The sequence below is a fragment of the Pezoporus occidentalis genome, unplaced genomic scaffold, assembly GCF_034315485.1.
Source record: "Pezoporus occidentalis ecotype Australia unplaced genomic scaffold, CSIRO_AGI_Poc_V1 ctg90, whole genome shotgun sequence".
In the NCBI taxonomy this organism is placed as follows: Eukaryota; Metazoa; Chordata; class Aves; order Psittaciformes; family Psittacidae; genus Pezoporus; species Pezoporus occidentalis.
Window position 1 is genome coordinate 2,255,792 of NW_026916263.1, and position 23,020 is coordinate 2,278,811.

Here is a 23,020-nt window from a genome sequence, read left to right on the forward strand (position 1 = left end):
AGTTGTGCAACAAATGCCCACATCATTCTGATGTCATCTCAGCAAGTTTCATAAATCTGTATTCATTTAACAGGAAAATTTGCACTTCCCTTTCATGTAAAGCAGAAGAAGAAAACTAAATTTATATAACCTCTATGCTCTGGTGGATAGCAAGCTATTATGAGTGCTCTAAACAGCTTTAAGTCCATTCTAATAAAATCAAATGCAAAGCTTAACTTCTGATGCAACAGGTGTATTTCAGAGCTGTGGGCTTTCAGAGGTGTACACTTGATAAATAAGGATATTGTCTCATCTGAGGCATGCTCTCCTGCTGGTGAGTGAATTTCAGAGAATTAGGCTTCTATGCTACAATCCTGAGTAAGCAAACATAACTGGTAGAGTTAGACACTGAATTAAACCAGAAAACTTTACTTTTTGTGCATCATCAGGGCCCAGGACTATGAACAACCACCAATTTTTGGACAGAGCAAATAACTAGAAAAGGCAGCTGATCAACATTCTTTGGTCACTGGGTGCAACATAAGTGTATTAGCATTTTGGTGCATATCAAGAATATGCACTTTGAAGAAAAACTCCAACTTACCATGCTTCAGCTTCTAACATGCAAAAATCCCAGAAAGTAAATTATTCTATATGAACTATGTAAAAAAAAAAAATGTGTTCTCCGGAAACATTTAATGGAAAATAATGGCAGTTTAGTCCATGAGACCCAACTGGAACTTCTCCAAAGTAACACCCACAAGTGCATGTAATCTAAGTGCTGGATTCTCAACACCGATCCTTGCCCTTACAGATCCACTACTACTCCATTATAAGACCTGCTAACATAGACATAATCAGTATTTGTTACACACTTGCTTCCTGTTTTCAAAGTACAATATCATTAAACACCAGAAGACAAAAGAAAAGCTACTTCTTAAATTATATTTACCAACAAAAGCTCTCACCTGTGCTTGTTCTGGAGTTTCGCCTGCAAAGTAAAAGATGTAATGCTCTTCACTAAAGTGCTGAACTACTATCTGAAAACAGTTTGGCCTTAAAAATAAACAAAACAAAAAATGTAAGTTTTATTAATCTTCGTAATATTAACTGACACCTTGACTTGTTGCTCTATGTGATAACAAAGTTTACAAAGAACTAACATATTTCTGATGTTTGGCTGTAAGAAGCACTGAACATCACATTAATCTCTGTTTATATACATGCAGCATCACCGCACATGGAAAGAGGAAGAACTCCAGCTAAAAATAAATCTTGGGTCCTTTGAAACTGCATTTTGGTTTGAATGTATTATGCCATTTTAAGAATTTCAGTGCAGCTAGTTTGTTTCAGAATATTGAGAAACTTTCAGAATGGTCTGTACTGAATAGACATGTGCTGACTTTCAGTTAAGGCAAAAAACAGCTGTCTGGTAATGGAAAAGACTTGCTGACAAGGACTATTCCTAGAGGCTTTAAAAGCAGATGCTCAGCCTTAGTTCCAAACCAATTAATCATAAATTAAGGATGTGTTCTTTCAGGAGTTCAGGAAATACATTAACATAAGGAATCCTCTACCTGAATGTGTGTCAGCTCTCACGATAACATACCAATCACCAAATGTACGTGATAAACCTCTACAACCTCAAATGCTACATTAGCGCCTTTGCCATTTTGCATACCTCCAGCCATTTGCCAAAAAGTTAATAAGATATTTTGCTTTGTTAAACTATGAGGTATTTAAAGTGTGCACTTCGCTCATCATCTTTCACACTGCTCTCAAGGAAATTTAGTTCTCCCCAAAGCAGTGTTACATGGAGGATCCTACTTCACCTGCAAGGGAGTTTCAGTCTTCTGTTGCCCCATCCATTTCACTGCCTGGCAAAATGCTGACACAGCCATGTCAGAGAGCAGATCTACTTAAATCACTGCCACCAAAGAACCGTGCAGAGCTGCAGACTCCACTGTACTTTGGAGAAAAGACCAAAGGCAGTTTCGACCAGCTACTTAAAATGCAAGGGGAACTTTGTCTCAGCTACATTTCCTCACTAACAGTTTCCTAAGCTGCTGCATCCATGCACGTCCTCTGACCCATATTTAGTGTCACTTACCATTCAACTGTACTTTAACCCACAGTACAGTGTTTCTTAAAAGCTGTTTAGAGTCAGTGTTCCTTGTATACAATATACACCAGGCCTCCTGCATAATTGTTACCTTACACAAGGAAAATAGTATTTTTTTCCTTACTGTTCTGGTACTCTTTATCAATGCTCCTCATTCCATTAGTTCAACAGATTTTTTCAAAATGATTAGAAAAGATTAAAAAACACCAGACAAGATCAAACAAAAGCACCAGTCTTTGCAGCGTAAGAAATGCCACTGATTTGAAGCATTTGCCTTGAAGTTTGCTCACAAAAATAACTAGAATTTGATTATGTACCATTTAAAAATGAATGTTGATATCTGTGAGATAACCAGACTTAACATCTAGTACTTGTAGGAGTAAGTATACTTATTTTTTCAGTAAGACAATTTAATACAGGATAGTAGAGGGTTTTTTGTAACTACCAGTGAGTACATATGTATACTCTAATTAAAAATGATACGCAAAAGACTTTTGATTCTCAACTTCTTCTGATAATCACTTCTTCAACTGATAATCACATCCCTTGTAGTCGGCATATTTTGAATATAAAAATATTACAGTCAATAAGCCTTGATGTGAAAATTACCTCAGAATATAGTAATTGTGCAAAAAACAACTTCTAAGGATGTTGACTTACAAGAACTAGTTTACTATTGAGCTGGTCTATCTGACAAAAGTACTTGTTCTTAAATAGAAAAGCCCTTACAAACTCCATCCAACCAAGTTAGCTTTCAAATACCTATCAAAAGAATGTAGCTTTTTCTGAATTGACAAAACTCTTTATCTTGTCAAATCCTGGTTCAAAAGGACTAAAACTCAGTTCATGACCTCTAATGCCTGTAAAATGAAACATGGAACAATTAATGTGCTCAATATTCAAAAATGACAATGCAAAAAGCTCAAATCATCATCACATTTTATTTCACAATAAAACTTTAAGACTAAATTCTAAAATTTATAACTGTATGTAGTTGTGTTTATATATAGTGACTAGCAATCGAGTTGCCAGGCTAAACAAGTTACTGTTCTTCAGCTACATCTGCCTACATATGTTCTGGCAACCCACATAAACTACAGACTGTTGGTGTGAACCAAGAGCCACAATGCTAGCCAGAGCTACTGGCCTGCAAGCAACACACTGCCCATGTCTTGCACATACTTCAAACTATCAGCCAACTTTCCCGCTGCACACAGGAGAATTAAAAGTGTCCTACCTGCCAAACAAACTGTCATGCACTCCATAGACAGAACACACGCTAAGGTCTATTAGTCCTTTGGGTTTTGTGGCTCGTTTTTCACTTTCAAAATAAATAAGCTGAGCATCATTACCCTCTAATATAAAGTACAAGTTTTTCCATCTCTTTCCTTTACCTGTAGAAGACAAACAAGTTATGATATTGTTTAGAAGAAAATGTGTATTTTATAAACAAAAGAAGAGGGCAGTAAAGCTTTTGTCAAACTGTTAACAGAAGAACAATGTACAGGTAATCACACTTAAGTTATAGTATCATTATACACACACAATTTTATGCAACACCTGGCTAAAACTTGACCCTCTTCACAAATGCAGGTAGAGTTGCAAAAGGTTCTCTAAACATTTTCACTGACTTCAACAGGATTAAGCAAGTGCATATGAGCTACTATGAACAGTCATTTACTGCATCTACACAGTTACAACTTTAATTAAGATACAGACTCCTGACAAAAGTTACTCCTAAACTCTGACCAGTGTTTAACAGACTGCATCAGAGTACCTTAAAACAGCACGTCTGAAGAACAGAAATGGGAATATGTTATATACAAACTTAAATCAGAACCATTGCCCAGACAAAACCACACATAATTTGTATGATTTCACTAGTTTCAGAGAAAATGGTTTCTGAACTGCAATGGATTAGGTACCTTCTGAAACTAACGTGCTAAGTCACAGTCCCTTTTAGAAAAAGCTTTTAGCCTTAATTGTATACTTTGGTCATCATAAATCCACCTTGCGCCTCAAGAAATGAGTACTGGCACTGTTATGAAAAGACAAATCTGACACCCACTTATTACCCTGTCTCCCAGAGGCCAGAGTGATTTTACTGAATTTGTTCTGTATGCAGTTCTATGTGCATCTACCTACACCTACTCTACAATCCAGTTTACACATTTGAAGTATCTCATTATCACTTCTAGATGAAGGTTTTCAATTAATTCTTATTTGATTCCTTACTCTATTGACATCCCTCTACACCTTCTCTCAGAATCAGCCTTCTCAACAGAAGAGATACTCTCCTTGTCCTGTTCAGAGGGTTTACAGTTTGGAGTGTTTTTTTTTTTTTAATATCTCATTTATATTTGGCTATATTTTATTTTATTTTATTTACTTTATACATACACTTCTACGATTCTGTATGTAAAATCGTACCTTCTTTCTCACTCTTGGTCGCTATCCAGATTACTATCTGCAACTTACCCTTCTAGTTATGGTCTCTGTCATTTGCAGAAATCTTATTACTGATAGTTTTTGTGCTTCCATTAATGTTAACTTTTATAAAGGTAGAAATGTAGCACTTGGTAAGGGATTAGCCTCCTAAGAACATCAAAGGCTTGCTCAATGGCAGTTCTTCGGGATTATATTGAGATGAGTCAAGCAGTCAGCTTTTCACCTATTTATTAGATGTTATGTCGCCTGTGTCAATATTAGAATCCTAAAAAAGTCACTATGTATCTTGTACAGCAGAATATACATTTTAAATTTAAGATTGAAAACATGTAATTTGGCATAACAAAATTTAACCAGCTGCATTCTCCAACAAATGTACAGATTTATAATATTTTAGCTAATGATCCTTATGAGTCTCTTCCAACTTGAGATATTCTATGACCCATATCTGCATTTTGGAAAAGAATAAAAAGATCTGTAGACGTAAATATAACTCACTTTTTTTCAGAAGATAACCTTTTTTGACAATATTTTTATAAAAGGCATCCTTTGTTTTCCGACGAATTGTATTATAGATTTCTTTTCCATCCATTGTATCATTAAGCACTTGTTCTTGGTGCTGGTAAACATGTAACAAAAACATATTTTAGGCTCAGAAAAAATTGCATACTATGTAGCTGCAACCAGGATCATCTTGAACGCTACTAACTCACTACTATTGTTCTCTCATGCATTTTAATAAAGCAATATAATTTTTCATGCTAAAAATGTAACTATTTCCGTATTTCCACAATTATGATAGAAGAACAAAGTTTTGAATAAAGATCAACTTCTACAAAGGAAGTCTTTTTCTTATTAAACAAAAAGCATCTTTCACTGCCATTTCTCTCACATTTATGCCAGTCTTTAAGGCTCTCTGTCTTCTACCAAAGATTTTGGGACTGAGTAATCATGGATAAACTCTGAAGCAACAAGAATGGTGTAGATCACAATTAAAAGTGACTCAACATTGCACAGTCCCTCATTAATCTCATTAGAACTTCTAATGTCCTAATTGAGTAGAACACAAGACAAAAGAAAACAGAAACAGGAAACTGAAAAAGGGTAAGCTCACATCAAAAATTACAGGACCTGAAAACTCAAGTAGTTGATAAGAAGCAAAGTTTGACTTCACTGAGCAAGCTGATCAGCAAAAGTTCTTTAGCCATAAGACAACATGAAAAGCAAGACTGCCAAGCAGTGAGAACAGCATCAAGATGAACAGGCTCATACTAAATATTCTACTTTTCTTCCTGTCTTTGCACCTACAGGAACTATGATTTTGGACAACTTGACAAAATTAAGACAGAAAATACTTTGGTAATGCTAGCACGAATTACAGGACCTACAATAGAAGCAACATCCAGATGTTTGAGCTCAAGATCATCTCCATAACATTACACAAGGAACAGTGCACAGTACAGATCTAGAGGCAAATATTTATAAGTAAATTCCTTATTAGACAGAAGTCATCCAGACTGACCCTAAAGGTATAGGAAGACTTTTGCATGTTTCTTTTTCCCTCAAAAACATAGATCATGGTAGTATGTGGAAGTGAGATAACACAAAGCTGAACATAAATTGCACTGCCTACCACTCAATTTTTTTTATAAAGAATGGTCACAAATACATCTGAATAGGTTAAAAGAATCCGAAGTAGTTTCACACAGAAAACTAGCTAATGCAGATATTAGTAATACAGGAATTGTAAGTGCATATGCAAAAAGCTAAAATAAAATAAATCACTGCCATGATTCAAGAGGAATGATGGAGCATAGGAAAAGTTATTAGTGAAGATTTTCAAGCAGCAGTCTCAGGATTCACGTTTGCCCAATCACATTACCAACTGCAAGTTAACAGCAGTAAAAAAGTGGGAAGTACTGATGACACAACACAATTAGCAGTTCAGGAAAGATTAGAATAACAAGATGCTGGGAGTAGACAGAGCCAGGACAGCTGATGCCAACTGATCCAAAGGATATTCCCTGTCATAAAACATCATAATAAGCAATAAAATTCTGTGTGTGGTTGTCTTCCTCAGAGACTGGCTGAGCACCAGCCTGATTGTGGGAAGTGGTGAATGATCACCTTTGCATCATCCCCACCACCTCTTCCTTCGCTTATTAAACTGTAGTAATTTCAACCCAGGAGTTTTTTGCTTTTGCCTGCAGGAGAAGGGAGGGCACAGATAAAGGTGTGGGTCCTTAGCTACTTGCCAGGGTCAACCCACCACAGAAGTGACAGCTATTTTAGGACACTTCTGTTAAGCACCTTCCAGCAAAAAAGGGAACAACCTGTGGTAATGGTACTCTAAACTGTTCTTGCCTACCACATTCAAGAAAGGCAAACTAGCACCAAAACTCGTGGAAGCAGGACAACTACAAGAACATTACAAAAACAGGATCAGCTTTGATATGCTTAGCTTAGTGAGCTAAGAGAAAATACAAGAAATATTCTTGTATTAATATGACAGATCTCACAAAGGACTATGAATTGATTGTAACTCTATTCAGGGAGGAAATTAAAGGCCATTCTAACCTTTCCTGTTTCTAACCAATGAAACAGGAAAGTTTGGAAAGAGAACCAAATACACAGGTATACTTTGTATGTATACACGTATATACATATATATAGCTTTATAGCTATAAGCTTATTAAAAACTAGATAATGTGGTGTGCTTATCACTGGTGGCGTCTCCTACGATGAATTTTTGCTCTGGGGTTAGAGCACTCCAGAACAAGCCTTGCCATCATCCCTGAAGCTTTTGTGTGCATACAAGTTTCCTCTGACAGAAGAAAAATCCTGGACACAGAAGACAGGAGGGCAGCCTGTTTCCCCCTGACACAGGACTAAGGCACTGCATGGCTGAGCTAGGGACCAGAGTTAGGGGCACTCTGCCAAGGATGAGCATCTCAGAGGACAGGCAAAGCCTATCATCTCTTCTGTTGACAAGACAATCTTTGGTAAGTGAATACAGCTGAGAACAAATCAGAAGAAACACACAGGCTGAAAACATTAAATCTGGAGATGATGCTTTTTAACTATGATTACTGTAATTCAGTTCATAAACTGCCTTGAAGATGATTAGGTCTGCGTCTCCAACAACAAATGCTCAGAGATGAAATCTTACCTGCATTGGAACAGGATCTTTAAGGTAATATCCTTCAACAATCTGTTCTTTTCTATAGTGCTCAATGATGTCACCAATACTGTTTCAATATGAAAAAGAGGATTCAAATGTTAAACAGGTTAGTTTTCCCTCTATTTGAGAATTTGCTTTTCCATACAACCACCAAAAACTTTTCCATGAAGTTTTAATAAAACTGTTAAACATTGTAATCTCTTTTGTAGTAATGAGAATTGACTAATATACTGAATATACTGAAGTCAAGAAAGTTCACAAAACTGTATTCAGAATGTATTAACTCTAAACTCTGCAGAACACTTCAATTAGTTGTTTAAAATGCCAAATGAGGACACTGCTATTTCCACATTCAAGTAACACATGTGCGTTACTGGCTCTTCAGCCAAACTGAAGAGCCAGTTATTGTTATTTCATTGGCAATAATTTCCAGACTCCTAGAGTAACTAGGGAAGGGGAATGTGAGATACCACATGTGCAGAGCAGTTCTTTCTAGGAGGACGGAAATATAAAAACAAAAGGTTTGTAGCAGAAAAAAGAAAATACAGATTATACTTGGAAATCATTAAGCTACCCTGCTAACCGAAAACACTCTATCAGTAGCACTCTGCTACCAGGAAGCATTCACTCTAAACCCCAGATTCAGACTGCATGCAACTGCCTTTCGAAGGCTCAGGAGAGAAGTGACAGGTACAAGCTGAAATTCAAGGCATCTGAGTTCCTCTAACTTATTTTCACAGTTACTGGAATTTATACAGTAATAAAGAACAGCAGCATGAGTATCTATAGAAATTAATCATTTGTATGAAAAACAACAACAAAAAAAAAAAGTAAAAAACAAAAACATGCTGAGTGTGTCTTCTCACTTCATGCATACTTAGCTGTGTGTACAAAGGTAATAAGGCATACATCAATGTTATGGATGTTACAACTGGACGTAGTTGTAGCTAGCACAGGAACAACATCCGATACTGTAAAAATAATCTCAAATTTTAAATAAAGCTTTAGCAAGACTTCTATGCTCACTTTTATCTCTCATTATGGAGCTATAAACTAACACATGCTTGACAAAATAATACATTTTCCTACAAACAGCTCTGGTTTTTAAGTATGCAGAATGACATATATTTCTTTTTCAGCATTACTGAAATCAAGTAATTAATTTCAACTTTTACTGAGATGCAATTTGCACGTCATTTTCTGCATAAAAATTTAAACTTTACCACACTACAGAAAACATTCAGTCATTATATTCTGCATGTTGCACACCTACTGCCAGCATCTTGTAATAAATAAACCAGCATTTTATTAGTTTTTCTCACTTATCACATCAAGCATACCTTGACTGTCAACACCTCCTCTCCCTCCTTGGTTGAAAATGCCATCAGGAGATCCTTAATACAAGGAGCAGGTGCCTAATTTCTTCAAATTTTGTAAAATAGGCTGAGGAATGTATATGAAAACCCTTTTGTAGGTATCATATATACAAGGACTTTGTGCCTTGATGGAGTGACTAAGGGCTTGGCTCTGCAGGCATCCCCTCCCACAAGTGAACTTGATTCAGAGGGTCACTTATATACTGCCTTACACTATGACAGATCAAACGCCTGAACTAACTCAACGCTGCAAACACAAAGACTCCAGGTCTCTTGCAGACTCAATGTTCTGTAGTGTACCTGGAGGAAGACAAGGTACACCACAGAATGTGAATCTGCAAGTGATTCAAAGATATCCAACATGTAAAACGTCAAGCATGAAATCAGACTGACCAAAATCTTATCTAGGGGACAGGAATGAATCACAGCCTTCTTCAACATCTGCCAACAACAAAAATGCACAAAAAATGCAACAAAAGGAAGGATAAATAAGCATGTATTAAAAAAAAAAAATAAATTAAACTTGGTTTAATATACAGAAATAAAGATGGATCTCAACAGAAATAAAGATGGATCTGAATACCACATTATAGTTACTTTAATAACTTTAGAATGTTCAGCACACTGTTAGGTTTGGCTTCTTAGGTTCCCTGCGTCTTGGCTACTTGAATGATTTTAAAAGTATCTCACTATCATGAGCAATATCAGGGTTTTTTTTTAACAATTAGAGTGAATTGAGAATTATTCCAACAGCTCACGTTTCAAATAATAAAGAATCCGGGAAGCAGAACTAAGCAACACATTCCAACTATCTACTAAATTTTCAAATTGAGCTGTCTCTTAAATCCAAGATAACATGAAAGCTTGTTCACTGTATAAACTATTGGGCCAGTGTTAATCATTGCCTTTGACAGAATCACTAGAAATAAAGAACCAGCCCTAATTTTAGTTTTTTTGTGAATGCTACCTGTTGAATTTGGTAAGACAGGCAGAGAGAAGAAAATGACAGGGAAATGACTGGTACGCTTTTCCTACCATATGTTCTAAAATCATGATTGAAACATTAACAAATGCTATCTTACATGAAATCTACTGTGAAACACATATGAAAGTTACTGTCAGGACAGCTGAACAGGCCCAAGCCCTCAGTTCAAAGCAAAGTCAACAACGGCAGGTTGCTGCGGCCCTTGCTCAGTCACATCCCGAGCATCTCCAAGGATGGAGTCTCCCATGCCTTTCAGATAACTTTTTCCAGTGCTCCAGCATCCTCACAGTAAAAGCCATACACTAGCAATCGCCCATCTTTGGACTGACATCTCATGACAGAGGCACTAAAATACAACTGCACAAGATCTGCCTGGGATGGAGTTAATTTTCTTCATAATTGCAAATGAAATGCTGCATTTTAGGTATGTGACTGAAACACCTTGTGGATAGCACACCAGTGTTTTGACTACTGCTGAGCCACACAGTGGATGGGGTGGGCAAGGGGCTGGGAGTGGACGCAGCAGGACAGCTGGCCCAAACCAGCCAAAAGGATATTCCCCTCCACAGAATGTCAAGCTCTGCAATTTAAGCTCAAGAAAAGGAGGAGGATGATGTGAAGAAGCCTGTGGAAGGGTGGAACCTGCCACTAGCTGAACATCCTGCAGTGCTTGCTCATTCCTTGCCCTCAGGACAGGGAAGAAAACGGGAAAATCAAATGTGACAAAACCTGTGTGTCAAGATAAAAGATGGTTTAGTAAGCAAAGGGTGGGGAAGGACATCAGTGATTGAAAAGCAATCATTCACCACCCTCCAAAAGCAGACTGATGCCCAAACAGTCTGAGAAACACCCACCTTGGAAGATGAAACATCCCCTCCATTTTTTATTGCTGAGCACTACCTCTTGGGTCAATTAGGTTCTCTGGAAAACTGACAAAGCCTCAACACTGTAAGCTCTGCTCACCAAGAACCAAAACACTGGTGTGTTACCAACAGTTTTAGCCACAAATCTGAATCATGGCACGTGCTAGCTGATAGAAAGAAAATTAACTCCATCCCATCCAGAATCAGCACAAGCAACAAGAAATGGCTTTGGCAATTTTTCTGTAAAATTGTAGGAGATTATCAATGGACTAATTTGTTATCTGTGAAATAAGTACAGTAAGATCACAGAAGCTAAATGCTTTACTAAATTCCATGGGAAAATACTTCTTTGTTACGTGGTCAAGATAATTCCCCCAATATGTATGCAACATGGGTGCTGTACATTCAGACCTTCAGGTGGGCTGACCTGCAGAGCTGATACAAGAGAACAAAATAATAAAAGCAGACCTCTGTATGACAGACTGCAAACACAGACTGATGATCACACAGAAATTTTAACACAGATTTACATGGAAAGTGGTAAAAGCACATGCAAAAGGCACAGGTTGGTGGAAAAAATAAGTCTTCCTCGTCAGCACAGAATATGAAACCCTGAGATATACCCAGGACCTCTTTCCCCATGGTCATCCAAATTAATTCTGGAATACAAGCAGATACACCATTGCTTATATAGGTTATCATGAATCCAGTCCCACCTCTGGATATGGCAAATACCCAAAAAATAAAACAAACTTCTTTCATTCTGTGCTTCCTTCCTAGTCTTCAGCTTCCTACTTTTGTATGGAAAATCTTGGTCTACAGTTTACTGAGACCAATACCCTGCAAAACAAAGAGCAGACCGCTTTCATCTTACCTTTTGCCTCAATTACAATCACAAAAAATGTAGAATAATATTGAAAATACTCTATTACCAGGAATGATTTAGTCTAATAATAGTATCAGATTTCAAAGGAGATACTTTGAGAGCATTTATGGAAACAGGTTAACATAAAAAAAGCTTATAGTCAATGGAAACTGTTAAACAGATGCATTTAAACAAGCAGTGGCACTTCTTAAATCTGAATTTTTCACCTTGAAGGCAAACACTGCATTTTCAGATAAGCAACAAAACCCGATCTCTTATAAGCACCAAGAAATGCTTATAGTTTCATTAGCCTGCATAAATTCATGCTTTGTACGTCTCTGTTCTGGATTCAATGACATGTTTGTTGTTCTTCAGCCACCACTTTCGTTTATTCCACACAACTAAATCACATTAGTCATCACATATTTAAAGATTTCTTTCTTACAGTGTCCCTCTTAAATGAACTAATACAACAACTGAAAAGTCCACAAAGTTATTTGCTCTTTTTCTTCTTCTAATTTATTGCCATCTACAGGAGATCTCACACTACAGAATTTGGGTGGTTAGCATCTTCATTTTTAAGCCTTATTATCTTGCAATTCATTATCTTGCATACTTCACTATGTATTTGAGCTTCCAGGAAGTTTACCAAGCTGCAGCATATGCTAAGTTGGAATGAATCTGAGCCTATGGGTATAGTAGTAATTTTCCAGAACACACAAAAAAAATGAAGCCTTTTAAAGTTATGCAGATTCTGCTTCACACTGAGGAAGATCTCTGCAAACTAAGTACCAAAATATAAACAAAACATAAAAATATAAAAGACTTTGTAATAACTTAGTGCTACTTTAGAATCTTGTTTTCCATACCATAGAATGAATCTTCTTTAGATAAATGTAATTTATATACATGCCTCAAGTGAATAAAGCACTATAAAGTAGTAACTTTATATAATAACTCTGTGAAAGTATACTATTCAATGCTGCAAAACTATCTGAAACTAATAAGAGTTCCACTGATTTGCTAATTAGTCTGACATCACCTCAGGTGGGGTCTCCTACCCTATCAGCCTCCTGAAAAGCCACTTAGCTAGAGAATGGGCAAAAGAGCATTTACCTTTACGTAAGAATGACACTGCAGCTAGCTTGGTTTTCAGTGAGGATGTCTGGAGACCAGACTGATTAATGAAGAAGGTATTCAAGCAGTATGAGTGTGGGGTATGCAAAGGTTCATAAGGGTCCAATTGTTTAGCCTCACACCATCGTCCATCTGAAGTCTTATGAAAAAGTCCACTGAACTTCTCAGTTAGGAGACCTCGACATTTCCTCAGACACACCAGCTGCTGGATCTCTACCCACTCAGAAGCCAAGCTGGAAGTGAGAGAAATTCTCTATTGGGATGACGAATGCCCTGGTTCTAGGTGAGCAAGTCTGGAAAAGTGCTGATTTTGTGAGGCAAGGCAATGGCCTCTTTTAAAAGAGGAAGGCAAGTTTTCACCACTGAGAAGTCTTGCATCTGCAACTCCTCTAAAAGCAAGATCAAGGATTAATCTGTACTGACAGCTTCTCCCATAAAAAGGGAAACGTATCTCTTGTTATTTTTCTTTTTGTACAAATTTATGTATTTTTGTACCAGTGGCAAAACAAATGTGTCCCAAGTTTGCTCACTCTAAACAAAGTGATTTGTACTTCTGACCCAAGTACAACACATATATTACAATGCAATTTAATGACTTTTCCAAACAATTATGGTACTTTTTTCCCTTTTCTTGTAAATATCCATTTACATTATTTGAAAACCTTACTGAATGTCTCAGATAAAGATGTTCATTTTATTTTCCCTTTTCAAATAATCAGTGCAAACAGTAGTTTCCAAGACAACACAGCATTCTCTTACAGATCCACAATTAACGGATTCACATGATCCACACAATCCACAATCTATAGCGTGAAGAAAATGGTTTGCAGAAGAAAGAAAAATACTTCAAAATAAACAAACTACAATCAGGCTTCTACAAGCTTCAAGAACTCGCTCAGTTACAAGTAACTACGAAGCAAGTTGGAGAAAATAGCATACTATTAAGAAAACTACAGTCTTAAGATCATAGCAGAAAATAATTATCAGGCGCAAATTATACAAGTTCTTTACACAAGTATAAAACACAATTCATTTTACTACTAAAACTTACCTATTGTAGTATCTGCCTCCCATCATAAACTGATTGTTTGATGTTGGACATATTTTAAAACGCTGAATATTTTCACTGGTCCGAAAATAAAGTGAATAATCACCAGGTGTATTATCTGAAGGCCTCACAAGAAAACCGCACACCTGACCAACTGAAAAGATATCATAATAGTGTTACTTTCCTTAGTGAAGTTACAAATGAGCTCTTATCAAATCTATTTCCATATAAATGAGCAAGAATTGCACACTTCAAGAAATGCAAAGCCTGTAAGTTAAGTCCAACAGTAATCTCAAACTCAATGAATCAGCACTAAACTGGTGAAATTAATGCAAACTGGTTTATCTGTGGTGGCCTAGCCACACCTTTGCCATCTCTTTACAAAAGCATACAAAAAAAGTTTTACAACAAGTTTTCAAGAATTAGTAACTCATGTTCTAATATTTAAAGTATGTTATTTAACAATGTGGGTTAGAAATGTTGGTGTTTTCATTTGAAGAAATTGTTCCTCTATGAAAGGGCTAAAAAAAGGTTTGTAATATATTTCCTTTAAGTATATAAAAGCATATATTCCCCACAGCATTTTGATGAAGACACTGATAAGTGAAATAATCCATTACTACCACAGTATTTCAATTAAAAATACAAGTACCTGTCATCAGCAAATTGTAAGCCTCTTGTTTGGAGATCTTCCCATGGTACCATCTTAACAAAGATGAAGAGAAAAATTAGAAAGCAAGACTATCAGCTCTCTTTTTTTTTTTTTTTCCTCCGGTGACATCCAAAGTTCTGGCACCTATGAATTAATCTTTATTTAAAAAGACCTAACACATATGGATGAGATAATGATTATGCTACTTACGATTCTGTTCTACCAAAAGCATGAAAAAAACTAACAGTAACAGGTATGTAAATAAATTAATTTCAATCAAAATGGCCAACACTTGGAGTTGACATTCAAATCCAACTGTGTTTAGAGATTAAAACAAACTGTCTAACCAGCGGATAATTTAACAGGCATTATTTGAAGACAGTCACATACAGCAATTTACTTGAACCATAACTCAGACAAGGTTAAAGACCATACAGAAAAAAATCCAAGTGAATTTTGCCAGAAGCTGTGGAAGTAGAACCTAGCTTTGTTAGACTGTTGAATACAGATTTCTTTGATCTCACAACTCATACCTTCCCAGAGTCCTGTATCAAAGCAGTGTCCTAGAAAGGTTCAGCAGCCTCTGCCCAGTTTCAGCCTGAGAACTATACATAACTTAATAACTTGTTCTATCCTTTAAAGGAAAGCTAAAATATGGCCTTTTTGTGCATCAGAAAACAGCTTTAGATCTAACTTCACTTTCTATACTACCACTAGAGGATAACTTCTGGCTACTGGAATGCTTGAAAGAATTACGATCTTCCTGAGATTCCTCTGAGCGGCACAAATAACTGTGAACAGAGAATATCAAAGCTTCTAGCATCTGTTACCAAACTTGTTTGCAAATAAATAAAAACACCTACATTTGAAAGCATCTCTACTGCCAAACTGACTAGCAGATCACTAGCAAAGAGTAAACAAACAACAAATACACCAGTGATTTTCTTTCTCCTATTAAGATGGTGGGAAATGCCTTCTTCAGCCATCAGCCTCTTGGATATCGCAAATTGGGGAACAGAGAAAAAGCACCGGGTGAAAATATTGCAAGCAAATAGGAGGACAGATGAAATAATAAAGCCACTGGAAGTTTTTTGAATCTTCTTTTGCCACTCACAATTACTAATGAAAATAATCTATCAACAACTTGACATATCAATACACTGTTGATTCTTAAATTGTATTCAATATAAAAAAATTAATCTTTGTTTCATTTAGTCAATTTTTTAAAATTATATTCAATATTAAAAAAAACAGCCGTAAATATCCACTATAATTTTTTCATTGGAACTCTGCTCTCAATCCAGCATTTAGAGTTGAGCAGATCTCAGTAAAGGTTACCTGTAAGGCAAACACTATATTCAACAAACACTCCATTCAGCATGTCTTGGCTGAAAGTGATCATACAGGGACTCATCTAGAACCTCAGCACTGCAAAACACACTAGCAATAGGCATACCTATTACAGGACTCTTTAATGTTAATTATCCATGCATCTTCAGCAGCTAGTATAGAAAACAGTCTTGAGATGAAAAAACAAATGTCTTTGGTTCACCTTCCCAAAAGCTGGGAAATTTCATACAACAAACAGTTATGATTGCTTTTAATAACAAAACCAAAATCCTTACATTTTGCCTTCATGTGGATCTTCTTCCCTTCCCTAATGAGAAAATTAACATATTAAGTGCATGACAACAGTACAGCTCAGTTAAGAGAAAAAGAAAAAACAACCAACAAACTTTATAGGTTAAGACCTAATGCAGAAAAAAACATCAGAAGCCTGAGACATTTTTGAACTGCAGTTCTATGAAAAGATTTCCTTTTCATTCACTAAGTGGAAATTGAGCCAGAATATGTTATTTCAGAAGATTGCTTTTGGCATGTTTCAAGTCCTTCTTTAGAGGTGGTATAAGTTTTTAAAATCTCAGCTTTCTTAAGATTAACTTAACTACTGATATATCGGCCTACAGTTCAATAGTCTAGAACTGCCAATTCAATTTAGCCTTTTAAGGCTTGACACAGATCTGTGATTAGCTGCAGGTAACACTGCTTTAACACTGCAAAACACAGGTACTATGCAGGACAATATTATCAAAAATATCCGACTCTAAAGCAATGCTGTTTTCTCCTTCTGAAGTATATCAAACCACTTGTTCCCCCCTACAGCAACTGAATTATCTGCAGGTCACCTGGTTAGCTTCCTAAGCTCACACAAGCCCAAATTCATTTTTAACCCACAACGCGTCTTTAAGAAAAAAAGAGAAAAACCTACCATAATGCAAAATTACATTCTGGCAAATATGAAGAAATGCAATTAAACGAGTAACAGATCCTTCACCAGGACAGTAAAGCTTAGTAAACTGCCTAGAGAATTTACTGTACCCTTCATTTGTACTTCTCTGGGGACAACATGTGAATAAGCTTTTTTGATACTGAATTAGGTTTACAGGTTTGCTATACTATTTTAAACAAAGCAGATCCAATTACTAGGCTTAGAAAAGTACATCACTAAAAAACTGGCAATTAACTGTCACTAATTTGGGTTTATTTAAATATTATTTTGCCAAAAAAAATCATTCATCTAAGAAATTTGAACATAAAAATTACTTACCACTTCTTCTACCAGGTCTTCCACAATAAGACCTTGCTCATCCGTTCGTAGGTTTGTAACCCACATCCAGCCATCTTCCAGTTCGTTATGGACAATAAACATGTCTCCTTTAAGGAAACTGAAGAGGGTTACAGCAAGAGTTTAAATCAGAGATACAATCATAGTAAAAAGTTTAATGAACGTAATGAATCCTTGATTGCAATTTACTCAAAACATATGAGAAAATCTGTTTGTGAACATGAATTAAGGCATGAATTAATACCCCCAGCATACGACGTGTATTTTTCCTCACAGTTAAGCTGTTACTATATAGGAGCTTATGCTTTTGATTTACGTTTAGTACCTAATATATACTTCAGTTCCGCCAAATTCAAAGTGTGCTGAGGATGCATAAAACAAAAATAATGCAACAATATTAAAAGACAGTAATACTGTTCTTTTATCAGGAGGGATCAATTAATAAACACAAGCAAAATAACCAGAGATACCCTTAATATTCTATAAGAAAATAATACTCCTTTCGTGAAAATTAGTATAAGTTTGTGAAATATCTTAGAATGTAATATTCTTTATGTTCTCACATATGAAGAATAGTGCTACAAAGGGAGTACAGAACAGCTTCCAGAGAAGCCAAAGCCATGCGATTAGCTGCAAGAAAAGCAGAAATAAGAAGCATTAACATGTCTCAGCTGTGCCACGCACAGAACTGTAACTGTTTTAGCCATGTGGATCTAAAAACTCAAGCACAGAACTTTGCATTTTAGTTTCATCCTAAACAAGAGAGAGAAGGTATAATTTTCTACAATTTCTGTTATGACAGCACTATAATAAAATGTTTTTTCCTCTCAAGTTGGTAGACACTTAATGGTCTCAATCTATCTTTTTGTTCTTACAGATAGTAGGAAGCCTTACTTGAAATATGCAATTGGGAGTCCTTTCTCTGTCTTACCACCTTTTAATCTGGAAAACAATCTCAAAGACAAATATCCTCACAGCATCCTTTAAAGAGGTTAAACAGGATTGAACAGTGAGCCTTGTCGTGGTTTAAACCCAGTCAGGTAGCTTGTTCACTCACTCCCAGTGAGTGGTGCCGAGCTGACAACAATCGAGGTCCGTGTCCGTCTCCCCCCCCTGCCTCCCCGCACCGGGGCTCTCCCCTTCCCCGCTCCAGGAGGAACGGGGAGGAGGATCGAGAGAGTGCAACTCCTACGGGTTGAGACAAAAACAGTCCAGCAACAAATCACCACCGCTACTATCAGCTACAACAATGATAAGGGAAAATAACAAGGGAAGAGAATACGATACCACCGGCCAAGAGAAACGAGCTCCACCCGGAAAAACCCTGTCCTTCCGGGTCACTCCCAGTTACCCCTCACCCCGGGCATGACGTGCTGTGGTATGGAATACCTCCCCGGCTAGCCCGGGTCAGGCGCCCCGTCTCTGCTTCCTCACAGCCTCCCCTCCTCCCTGGCAGAGCATGAGCCTCACAGAGTCCTTGGTCAGGGTAAACATCACTTAGCAACAACCGAGAACATCGGCTTCACCAACACTGTTCTCAAACTGGAAGTCAAAACACAGCACTGTACCAGTTAACACAAAGGAAAAACATGACTGCTACTGCGGAACCCAGGACATTATCCACCCCTTATTCCATACCATTCACGTCGTGCTCAGATCCCACATTTTTCAATACACTATCGCTCTCCCACATATATACATCCATATACATACAGACCAAGAGGAAAAATCATTTTCTTAGTGCATGGACCAATCCCTATAATGCTGCCGAGTCCATTCGGTCCATGATGTTCAAAGTTCATTCTCTGTTGGGATGATGGCTGGAGGGAAGTCAGGGCCAGTCGCTGGTGACCTGGAGACATCTAGTTGATGGGCTATAAAAGCATTACACAGCAGGCAACAGCATACAATTGAGTTCACTGGCTGTTTTCCCCTAAAATCAAATCCCCTTGAGGTATACATCGGACTTCCCCATCTTCCCGCATTACCCACCAAGTATATCCAGGTCCCTGAGCAAAAGCAATCCCACGAGTGGGTTTGCCTTTACCTGAAGCAGGAATTACCCAGACTGTCTTTCCCAGCAAATTCTTCATATGCACCACGGGAACTCTGTCCCCCTCTACAATATGTAAAAGTTCTGACTGGGCTGGGCCAGCCCTGTTGGCAGATCCTCTGGTGTTGACCAACCAGGTGGCCTTTGGTAAGTGTGTATCCCAATGCTTGAAAGTTCCCCCACCCATCGCTCTCAGTGTAGTTTTTAACAGTCCATTGTACCGTTCGATTTTCCCAGAGGCTGGTGCATGGTAGGGGATGTGATATACCCACTCAATGCCATGCTCTTTGGCCCAAATATCTATAAGGTTATTCCGGAAATGAGTCCCATTGTCTGACTCAATTCTCTCTGGGGTGCCGTGTCGCCACAAAATCTGTTTCTCAAGGCCCAGGATGGTGTTCCGGGCAGTGGCATGGGGCACGGCGTATGTTTCCAGCCACCCGGTGGTTGCTTCCACCATGGTAAGCACATGGCGCTTGCCTTGGCGGGTTGGTGGCAGTGTGATATAGTCAATCTGCCAGGCCTCCCCATATTTATACTTCAACCATCGTCCTCCATACCAAAGAGGCTTTAACCGCTTGGCTTGTTTAATTGCAGCACATGTTTCACACTCATGAATAACCTGGGCAATAGTGTCCATTGTTAAGTCCACCCCTCGGTCACGGGCCCATCTATATGTTGCATCTCTGCCCTGATGGCCTGAAGTGTCATGGGCCCACCGGGCCAAAAATAATTCACCTTTACGTTGCCAATCTAAGTCCATCTGAGCCACTTCAATCTTAGCCGCTTTATCCACTTGTTGGTTGTTCTGGTGTTCCTCAGTGGCCCGACTCTTGGGTACATGGGCATCTACATGACGTACCTTCACCACCAGGTTCTGCACCCTGGCAGCAATATCTTTCCACAGTGCAGCAGCCCAGATGGGTTTACCTCTGCGTTGCCAGTTGCTCTGCTTCCACTGCTTCAACCACCCCCACAGGGCATTTGCCACCATCCATGAGTCAGTATAGAGATAAAGTACTGGCCACTTTTCTCGTTCAGCAATGTCCAGGGCCAGCTGGATGGCTTTCACCTCGGCAAACTGACTCGATTCACCCTCTCCGTCAGCAGTTTCTGCAACTTGTCGTCCAGGACTCCATACAGCTGCCTTCCATCTCCGATGTTTTCCCACAATACGGCAAGAGCCATCAGTAAACAAGGCATACTGCTTTTCACTTTCTGACAGTTTATTATATGGTGGGGCCTCTTCAGCGCGCATCACCTCCTCCTCTGGTGACATTCCGAAATCTTTGCCCTCTGGCCAGTCCATGATGACTTCTAGAATGCCTGGACGACTGGGATTTCCTATTCGAGTTCGTTGTGTAATTAGTGCAGCCCATTTACTCCATGTAGCATCGGTTGCATGATGTGTAGAGGAGACCCTGCCTTTGAACATCCAGCCCAGCACGGGCAGCCGGGGTGCCAGAAGGAGCTGTGCTTCAGTGCCAATCACTTCCGAAGCAGCTCGAACCCCTTCATAGGCTGCCAGTATTTCTTTCTCAGTTGGGGTATAGCTGGCCTCAGATCCTTTATATCCCCGACTCCAAAAGCCGAGGGGTCGACCTCGAGTCTCCCCTGGAGCTTTCTGCCAGAGGCTCCAGGTAGGACCGTTCTCCCCAGCTGCAGTGTACAGTACATTTTTTACATCTGGTCCGGTCCGGACTGGTCCAAGGGCTACTGCATGAACTATCTCGCGTTTAATTTGCTCAAAGGCTTGTTGCTGCTCAGGGCCCCATTTAAAATCATTCTTCTTCCGGGTCACATGATAGAGAGGGCTTACAATCGAACTGTAATTTGGGATGTGCATTCTCCAGAACCCCACTGCACCCAAGAAAGTTTGCGTTTCTTTCTTATTAGTTGGCGGAGACATTGCTGTTATCTTGTTGATCACATCTGTGGGGATCTGTCTACGTCCATCTTGCCATTTTATTCCCAAAAATTGAATCTCCTGTGCAGGTCCCTTGACCTTACTCCGTTTTATGGCAAAACCGGCTTTCAGCAGGATTTGGATTATTTTTCTCCCTTTCTCAAAGACTTCTTCCGCTGTATCGCCCCACACAATAATGTCATCAATGTATTGCAGGTGTTCTGGAGCTTGCCCCTGTTCCAGTGCAGTCTGGATCAGTCCATGGCAGATGGTAGGGCTGTGTTTCCACCCCTGGGGCAGTCGGTTCCAAGTGAACTGGACACCCCTCCAAGTAAAAGCAAACTGTGGCCTGCACTCTGCTGCCAAAGGGATTGAGAAAAATGCATTGGCAATATCAATCGTGGCATACCACTTGGCTGCCTTTGACTCTAGTTCATACTGAAGTTCTAGCATGTCCGGTACGGCAGCACTCAATGGTGGTGTGACTTCATTCAGGCCACGATAGTCTACTGTTAGTCTCCATTCTCCATTAGACTTTCGCACTGGCCATATGGGGCTATTGAAGGGTGAGCGGATCCTGCTGATCACCCCCTGACTCTCCAGTCTACGGATCAGCTGATGGATGGGAATCAGGGAGTCTCGGTTGGTGCGATATTGCCGCCGGTGCACTGTTGTGGTCGCAATTGGCACTTGTTGTTCTTCAACTTTCAGCAACCCCACAGCAGAGGGATCTTCTGAGAGACCAGGCAAGGTGGACAGCTGCTCAATTTCCTCAGTCTCCAAAGCAGCAATACCAAAAGCCCACCGGTACCCTTTTGGGTCTTTGAAGTACCCTCTCTTGAGGTAGTCTATGCCGAGAATGCATGGAGCCTCTGGACCAGTCACAATAGGGTGCTTTTGCCATTCCCTCCCAGTCAGGCTGATTTCAGCCTCCAGCACAGTCAACTCTTGGGATCCTCCTGTTACTCCAGAAATATAGATGGGTTCCACCCCTTGACAGCTTGATGGCATCAGGGTACACTGTGCACCGGTATCTACTAGAGCCTTATACTTCTGTGGGACTGATGTGCCAGGCCATCTGATCCACACAGTCCAGTAAATCCGATTGTCCCCTACCTCCACCTGGCTGGAGGCAGGGCCCCTCTAACAGTCGTCACAGCATTGGACACTTAAGTCATGTTGAAAGGGATTATTCTTCTTTATCACAGGAGCTGGAGTAAAATCAGCTCTTCCACTCCATCTGGGAAACTGATCACCAGAGACTGAAGCCGTAGCTCTCATGGGACGATCAGTCTTGGCCCTTGCTCCCCTCTTCAGTTCACTCACCCGTTCCTCCAAAGCTGAAGTAGGTTTTCCATCCCACTTTGTCATGTCTTCTCCGTGATCCAGCAGGTAAAACCATAGGGTACCCCGTGGCGTATACCTCCTGTATCTCCTCTCTTGAACAATAGGACGCCTTTTGTTAATAGCTGAGACGTGTGTTGGTACACGTGAGGAGCCGGATAAATCAGATAGATTGTCCTTCAATTGTTCGATGTCCTGGGACAGTTTTTTCACAGCTGAGATGATGGAAGGGGTGAGATTGTCTTCGAACTCTCGGAGTTTATGAACCATTTCATCCACTGTTAGTGGTACTATGTCATTCCAGGTCACTGTTGCCAATGAATGGGCATATGATGACGGTGCATTCCGTGTAAGTTTTCGCCACATGGGTCGTGTACATTCAACTTCATCTGGATCTATAGGTGTATCCCCGTTATTCGGCTTGATGTGATAGAT

The 23,020-nt window shown here is 39.1% G+C and overlaps 2 protein-coding genes across 2 annotated transcripts in view; both read right to left on the minus strand.

The window, feature by feature from the left end:
* The window catches only part of LOC134156808 (cytochrome c oxidase subunit 7C, mitochondrial), a 575,449-nt gene that overhangs the window by 338,938 nt on the left and 213,491 nt on the right, over nt 1-23,020 (minus strand). The window lies entirely within an intron of this gene.
* Nucleotides 1-23,020, minus strand: part of RASA1 (RAS p21 protein activator 1) — a 61,024-nt gene that overhangs the window by 15,645 nt on the left and 22,359 nt on the right. The window contains exons 5-12 of the mRNA XM_062605180.1: nt 17,265-17,382; nt 16,282-16,313; nt 14,657-14,709; nt 14,008-14,158; nt 7,719-7,797; nt 5,048-5,168; nt 3,339-3,495; nt 948-1,035 (exon numbers count right to left, since the gene is read on the minus strand). Of these exons, the coding sequence (XP_062461164.1) occupies nt 948-1,035; nt 3,339-3,495; nt 5,048-5,168; nt 7,719-7,797; nt 14,008-14,158; nt 14,657-14,709; nt 16,282-16,313; nt 17,265-17,382 (799 nt within the window). The remainder of the gene's footprint in view (nt 1-947; nt 1,036-3,338; nt 3,496-5,047; nt 5,169-7,718; nt 7,798-14,007; nt 14,159-14,656; nt 14,710-16,281; nt 16,314-17,264; nt 17,383-23,020) is intronic.